This window comes from Theobroma umbraticum, unplaced genomic scaffold (assembly GCF_002168275.2).
Source record: "Theobroma umbraticum cultivar Fairchild unplaced genomic scaffold, ASM216827v3 scaffold_20.0, whole genome shotgun sequence".
Taxonomy (NCBI): Eukaryota; Viridiplantae; Streptophyta; class Magnoliopsida; order Malvales; family Malvaceae; genus Theobroma; species Theobroma umbraticum.
This window is the reverse complement of record NW_018397266.1, coordinates 5,426,578-5,434,568: the sequence shown is the minus strand read 5'-3', so window position 1 is coordinate 5,434,568 and position 7,991 is coordinate 5,426,578. Positions and strand designations below refer to the sequence as shown.

At 32.3% G+C, this 7,991-nt stretch overlaps 1 protein-coding gene across 1 annotated transcript; it reads left to right on the top strand.

Annotated features, from left to right (window-relative positions):
- The first annotated feature begins 2,066 nt into the window (after positions 1 to 2,066).
- On the top strand, positions 2,067 to 4,862 carry LOC110423272 (uncharacterized). Its single transcript, XM_021437442.1, has 3 exons — positions 2,067 to 2,274; positions 2,446 to 2,564; positions 4,516 to 4,862. The coding sequence occupies exons 1-3, from the start codon at positions 2,105 to 2,107 to the stop codon at positions 4,533 to 4,535; spliced, it is 309 nt and encodes a 102-aa protein (XP_021293117.1). The 5' UTR covers positions 2,067 to 2,104; the 3' UTR covers positions 4,536 to 4,862.
- The last annotated feature ends 3,129 nt before the right edge of the window (positions 4,863 to 7,991 follow it).

Here is a 7,991-nt window from a genome sequence, read left to right as displayed (position 1 = left end):
TAAGGTTAAGTAAACATACATAACACACTTACTCATGTATTTTTTTACTATCATTCCCATAAATATGAGAATGGGATTGCAGTTGTTTCTACCAGCCACTGATCTTCATTTACTTGTTATAATATCTACATAAAACACCACTTTTAAGTTGTTTCTACTGTTAGCAATTACAATTGTAGTAAATTTCAAGATAAAATGAAGTTAAACGTAAATAATAATGTAAAAGTATAATTATTAATATTTTAGTTTACCTTAAGTGTTAGATGTATCGATCATGTTTGTCAACATCATTCGTTCTAAAGTTCAAATGAACTTTTCCAATAGTGGTCATCAAAATTAGAGCTCTAATGAAATATGAGATTCAGAGTAACATCATAAAAATTAATGCTTTGAAAATGTTAGTATATCTTAATGTCATGATAATAACTCTAGTTTATAGAGTTATTTGGTCACAATTTTGAGTGATTTTGTTTAAGTTGTTAATATTTAAGTTAAGTATTAGGATATCTGCTTGAAAGAAAGAAAGAAAAGTTAAGTATTAGGAGATTTTATTCATTTAATTTCTTTAATTTAAGTGTATTGGGTTCAATGTGTTAAGTTATTTTATGATTTGATACTTTAAGTTTAGTTATTATTTAAGTTATTATGTTACTTTTGTAAGTGTGCTATGAAAAGGGTGACAATTTGTTAAGGAGATGCATTTTAGGCACCGACTTCAACTGCACGTGTTGATATTTATCACTGAGGAATTGTGAAGATACATGGGAATTGTGAAATACACCATTTGTGATGAGATTAGAAGCCCAATTAAGGTGAATCACCAATCTTGGCAAGGTTAGAAAACCCCACTAAGGTAAAGAATAGCCAAATTCTCACTTTTGGTTGGTCAGACCAAAGATACTAAAACCTTTTACTCTTTTTTAAAAAGTCTAGAGAAATAAGCCCTCTTACTTAAGAAAATAATCTTCTTTAGTTTTCAACTTCAATGTGTATGATAACTAAGCCTAAAGGCTCTATTTATAGTATTATAGGCCCAAGTCCTAATAAAACTCTACTTCTGATTACCTACTACAAATAGAGTAATTAACAAAAGATTTAAATTAAATAGTTGTTCTTTTCTTAAATAAAACATGTCTAGCCCAAAGTCTCAGCACAAGTAAATTAAATAACAAGGAGAATTCTATCATACCTATAATTCCTAAATAATAGTAATAAACTAATAATTTACTCTTGTATAATTCTTTTTAGGTTGGAGAAAAATCATCTTCAAGATCCATGTCTTCTTGATGTTCTTCATAGTAAGGAAAGAGATAAGCTATATTGAAAGTTGTAGAAACTTCATAATTTCCAGAAAATTCGATTTTGTAAGCATTCTCATTAATACGTTCCAAGACTCTAAATGGTCCATCAGCTCGAAGAGATTATTTTGCACAAGACTTAAGAAAACGTTTTTTCTTTAAGTGAATCCACACTAAATCTTCTCTTTTTAAAATTAGCTCGCTTTTTGTGCTTGTTGGCTTGCTTTTTTTACTTGTTGGCTTGTTTTTGGTAAATGTCAATTTGATGTATAGTCTTCTCTCGAACTTCTTCTTCTACTAAGAAGATAATTTTTTGATTTGGACAATTAGAAGTAATATGTCCAAATCCTTGACAATTGAAATACTTCTTGTTGATATTAGAAGCATGAGTAGAACTAGTCCCTTTATTATTATTCTTCAAAGTTTTGGACGAGTTTACCTTTTGAAGTGAAATAGTTATCGAACTTTGTCTCTCACAATTTGAAGTGGAATCTCTTTGTCTAGATGAACTCACTAAGTTTTTCTGTGATCATTGTTCGTCAACCTTTAATGCTCATTTGTTAACATTATTTAAGTTTCAATATGGATGTAGTTGAATAACATTTGTAATTTCAATATTAAGACCCCTAAGGTAATGAGTTTAGTGTCTCCTTTAATGTATTTAGTGTCTCTTTTGCCTACTCTGGGCCAAGATCCAGCCCATAACCAACAGCTCTTTCTCGATTTAAAGACAATAAAAAAAATAAAGAAAAAACCCTGAGCCTGAGGTTTTAGGCTTCTGGGTTTTGGGTACGACAGAAGGAAACATGGCGGCTAGTTGTGGAAGAAGAACCCTACAGTCCACTTGTGCTTCAGCCAAGACCATTTTGACCCATTCAACATCTTCAAGATCTGCTAATAATAAGCTGGCCGGCCTTTTCTCTTCTAAGCCAACCTCTGCATCGCGATTCTCTCTCCGCAATCTCATTTCTTCCAGGTTTGCTTCCATCTGAAAAGTTACAGCTTCATTTCTTTGTTATAGAATATTTTAGCAGTTTACTTATACTTTTTGTATTGGTTCTACTGATTATTTGAGAAATCCTGTATGGAAATTATTGCTGATTTGTTCTAAGTCTGAGTAAGAATTGTTTGATGCGGCTTATTTCAGGCTCCCAGTGGAATTGGGTGGTGCAGTAACTTTGATGCCATTGCATAGTGCTACTGCCTCTGCCTTGTTTACTTCATTGCTGTCTTTGCATAATCAAAGCTGGGGGTGTCTTTCAGAAGGTAATTATAATGACTGTCCTGTTCTTATATCTCTTCCTCTTATATTATAGTGGCTTGTGGCTTGTGGCTTGTGAGTTGCTTTATAGCAGCGTATTATTCTTGAAACTGTCTATTTTATTGCTGCAGCTTAATATTTATGCTTTTGCATTTTGATTGAGGGAAAAAATAACGAATGTATGTTCTCTTCTTCTGTTTTGAGACTGTAATTCATCCTTTGATGGGTAACTATAGAATGGTAGAATAATTTCTTTGCGTAGGTATATTTTGGCTTTTGAAGCTGCTGCATAGTTGTGGTACATTGCCGGGAGAAGCCATTTGGGCTGATCATTATTAAAAGTATTATTGTATGTAGCCCCTTCTTGTTATCTATTGTTTGGGGAGAAGACTTGGATTATAGGCCAATGTATGTTACATATATTTTATTTGTGAAACCGTGGCTGATTTGGGGGACAGTTAATTGTGGCCTGAGGACTCTGTGCTTAAAGCTGTCCTGTTCTCTAATTGAAATTGTTTATGATTGAGTTATGGTTGCTTTCTATAAAGCTCAATATATTTCTTTTTCACTTGTAAATTGTTTGAGTTGGAAAGTTAGGAAGGTAAAAGAGCATGGTTGATAAGATAGAAGAAATATCCATGAACCTTATGGCCTTATTTTGTAATATATCCTTTAAATGTACATTGGCCGTGCTGAATTTACAGAGTCAGATTGACTGCTAACTACTATGCTTCTTATCAGTTTTTCTTTGTGATTCCATGCATTTCAGAATCTATTTGACTTGGGATCCATGATATTCAGATAGTTTTAATTCTGTAGAGGCTGAAACCGCTATGTCAAAACCAATTTTATGGTTCACATTTAAGCAGTTAAACTCTACCTTTGATTGTTATTGTTATGACGAGTGAAATTGATCTGCAACTATTTTGTGCTACGAGTTGGCAAGCCTCCTTTGCTATATCCAAGTATCGGTGATCGCTATACTTCTAATAACTGGGTACTGTCATTGTAGTTATGAAACTACCCTAATATGTTTTGATGCTATTTTTTATTTTCTGTTAGCTGTCTTTGCTTCTCCTTAGGGAGCATCTAATATTGGGAGTTTATTAAACTCATGGTATTACATAATTTTTTTCCAAGTGTGTTGTGTTACATCATTATAGCTCTTCCAGATCCATATTTGGGCATCTTTTATTGGATAATTTCTTTGTGGTTTCTTAGCTTGCATTCCAGTTTGAGAATGAGGTTTCACAACACACCTTTTAATTCCTAGAGAAAGTTGGTTCTTTAAAAAAATGATATGAGACTCAAAATTGGGCAGTGGGAAACTGGAGCTAAGAGAAGATAAGTTCACTGCAAATTTTTTTCTCAGCAAACTTCAATAATGCTCATTTTCACACAAAGTCGATTTTGATGATTAAAAATGTTTTAGGAAAAAGTTTGGATTTGTAAAGATTTCAAAAACAACTTGCCGTTTCTCACCTCCAAAATTCAATTGAAGGGCTTAACACCCCTTGTTGCAAGTGGCAAATAAAGGTTGTTTTTGAACTATAATCATTTTTTGCTGCCAAAAGATTCCATTAGCTCTTTAACTTTCAAATTTTATTTGAAGTTGTCAACACCATGTAAAACAATTTTGCAGGAGTAGCTTTTGCATATATGTTACACTTTACAGCTCTTATTCAACTGAGACAAACCTTGTGTTCCATTTTTGTCGTGATTTTACATGCTTTTATATGCAAGCTACAACTTTATCAATTTTAGTTTTGAGCATTTAAAGTGGAATATAATGTTATTAAGTTAAAACTCTTGAGTAAACATTTTTTAGTATCTGATTACCGATCACACTATAGCTTATGCATGCCTTAGCATGAGTGCATGACTGCAGCGGGCCTCCTAGGCATTTACTGCGATGGGTCTTTATGTCTTGAGTTATTGATACATTTGTGTTGGCAGGCTTTGCAACACCTCTATAGCATTGCCTATGGGCTCCTGTTTTTGATGCTGCTCGGACCTTCATCTGCGGGAGATTTTGCTTTCTCCACATGTTTCGGATTGAGATTGAACATAATATTTGGCTTTGAAAAGGACTAGTCAAATGCCATCTCTTGCCACCTTGTTCTCTAAAACGGTTTTAGCCTAATATTAGTAGCATGTCATAAGATAATAATAACTGATATATTGAATAGCTGTGCAATTTGGATATTGTAATATGATTCGGTCATATTTGGAATTTGATGGTGTTACTTTGTTAATGGATTATAATTTTTATTGGTCAAAGTACTTTATAGGTCCTTGTATTAGGGGATTTTCGTCAATTTACTCTTTATCTTAAAATTGATTAATTTAGTCTTTATATTTTGAAATTTTATGTAATTAAATCATTTTCTTAAATGGCATCCAAATTGATGATTAATAATGTTGACGTGACATTGACGTAACTGTTCATAAGGTGATGATTTGGTGTTGATATGCTATTGTGGTAATGAAGATGTGGCATGTTTGAAAAATATTTTTGAAATTGTTATTATTTTTTTTTCACGTCAATTTTCTAGTGTTATGTTATAAGGATTAAATTGAACAAAAATGTAAAGTATTAAAATTAAATTAAATAAATGTATATAATTTACAGATTAAATTAAACAAAAATTTGTCATATAAGGATTAAATTAGATATTTTATCAATTTTTGTTTTAATTACTTTTATATTAAAAAATGTACTTTTACATCTTAGGGGTTATTTTTTAATAGTAAAGAGTATGTTTGTTTTAGTGTAAAACCTTTTTTGTAAAATATTTTCAGAATTTAAAGTTGTTTGTAAAATTGAAAATTAAATCAAAATGAAAAAAATTTTACGAGTCAATAGGAAAATACTTGTTGACTTTGTAAATTGGGCATAAGACAATTTCCTTATTTGCAAAAAATATTCCTTTTCCCCCTTTCCGTCCTGACTTGCCCTTCCTCTTCCTTGTCTCGACTTTCCCTTGCTCCCCCTTTCGTGTGTCAAACAAACTAAACCTCTTCCATTGTCAATCCCCACAAACCATGATTCCAGTCAAGCCTTTGCAGCCTCTTTTCTCTTTTTCATGGTCTCCATTCCAACCTTTAAGCCTCTCCTGCCAGCAAATCCTCTCATGCCCTTTTTCATCGCTAACGATAGCCTTCCATTTAAAGCAACTGAAGCTTTGCTTTTGACCAAAAAGAAAAACCTTGCTGGAAAAACCTAGCTAACCGTATTATTGAAACTGTTTGCAAATAGAAGGCTATCGATGAAAAAAGAAGAAGGGGATTTGTAGGCAGACGAGGTTTAAAGATGGGAATGGAGACCATGAAGTAGAAAAAGGAAGTTGTAAAAGTTTAGCTGGAATCATGGCTTACAAAAAATGTACAACCTAGTTATACTACTTTTTTGAAAGATTAATAAATATTCTCATTTCACTAAAAAATATTCTCATTTCGTTAGAGTAATCTTAGTACATCCAATAAAAAAACTGTAAGTTAACAAAAAATACTTTGTGGTTCGATGATAACCATTAAGATACCCAAAAGACAAAATGTACCTCACCAATCCTTTTAAGAGGCTTGTAAGCTTAGCTATAACAAAAATCAAGCCCTTGTACAATATTCACCCTTTTCCTAAATCATATAGATAAAACCATAACAAAAGATGCCATTGCTTTAACAAACTTAACCATGGCAGTCAACTAAAATTTTAATATCATAAATAAAAGTAAAGCAATGGCTGACCAATTGATATATAGACCCAAGACCCACAGACAAATCTTTATTTTCTAAAGGGTTAAGGTTTAGTTTGTCAAGCCATGTCAGTCATATCATAAATAAAAGTAGAGCAATGGCTAACGTGGTAGCAAACTAAACGCTAGACTTGACGGTGGAGAATGTTGGAGAATCAACAACTGATCAGTGAAGGATTAAAGCTTGCTTGCAAAAAGAATTGAAGAATTTAAAGATTGAATTGATTTGAAGAAGAATACAATCACATGGCCTGCACATGTCCATTGAAAATGATAACACGTGATCAGCACAATTGAAACTCGGTTTAGTTTTAAGTTAAACATATTTTTATTGTACAAATTTATCTTGAACTAACAGTAGTTCTTCTATTAAGAAAACAAATTTTTACTGTACAAATTTATCTTGAACTAATAGTAGTTTTTCTCGTAAGAAGTGCTAATTGTGTAACTAACTGGAAGTTAGTTATTTTACCCTTTTAAAGATTGTAACAGATTGTATATATACACCTTTGTAATTGATTGATCAACGAACGAATTCAACACAATTTCCCCAATGGTTTTCTCTTACTAGACATTATTCTTTCTCAATTCTTTTGTGGCAACAAAGCATCTAGGGTTTCTGGTGTGATATTTTCCAGATTTCCTCATGAAGGTTTTCTCAAATTGAAATTGAAATTTAAATATAGTTTTCTTTGTTGCGATATTAATCTCATAAATTTGATTTTAATTCTTGATTAGTCTTTCTTTGTTCTTGTAACATCAATGGTTAATTCTTTTAATCCAAGATCGACAAGAAAAATTGAAGAGGTTATAATCCAATAGTAGCCTTTGAGAAAAGCTAGGGAATTCTCATCCGTTGCTGTCACATCTCATTTTCTGGAAGGATCATGATCGGCGCATGGACCTAGACAAGCATAGCCCGTTAGGCTCAAGCAAGCCTCTTACCATAACATCATTAAACATTAATCATTACATGCGGAAGCGTCTTATAACATCCATTTACATACAAAATCATCATGCATGCATTTATAATACTTATTATGCAATTAGAGAACTTCTCAACTTAATTGTACAAGTTCAAGCATTTGACATATATATATATATATATATATATCAACAAGTGCCACTATCACAATGCACAATATCATTATCATCAACAACACCCTTGGGTGTTCATTAAGGCTCTGGAGTCATCATTATAATATCATACATAACGTTATCCTTGTAAAATGCCAATCATAGGCTATATTAACATAACATGTTTGTAATCCATAAACATAATCAAATCCATAAATATAAACATATGACTGACTCATCAGCGGAACGTGACCAACCCTCTAGGCATTAAATAGCTGCTAGACACCTACCAAAGAATGAAGACAGAACACTGATATCCGTGACACCATCTACAATCAAAATGCTATCAGTGATCTGCAACAAAATAAATGGGGAAAATAGCATGAGCCACAAAGACTCTGTGATTGGTTATGGAAAGAGGACAAGCTAGGGGATAAAAGTGTTTCGTAAACATGCACTTATAACCTCATGCCAACTATAATCAATTTAAACTTCAATCTCATGAAACTTGGTGTTTAAACATGTTTGAAATAGCATATATGATGTAAACAAGTGTCAACAACCATTGGAACACCTTTTTACCTTTGAAAAGCTTTCAAA

Excerpts from the sequence above, each read along its gene's own strand:
- LOC110423272 (XM_021437442.1), top strand. The coding sequence starts at position 2,105 with ATGGCGGCTAGTTGTGGAAGAAGAACCCTACAGTCCACTTGTGCTTCA. Across the intron at positions 2,275-2,445 it reads CGCAATCTCATTTCTTCCAG|GCTCCCAGTGGAATTGGGTG; the intron begins GTTTGCTTCCAT and ends GGCTTATTTCAG. Across the intron at positions 2,565-4,515 it reads CTGGGGGTGTCTTTCAGAAG|GCTTTGCAACACCTCTATAG; the intron begins GTAATTATAATG and ends TTGTGTTGGCAG.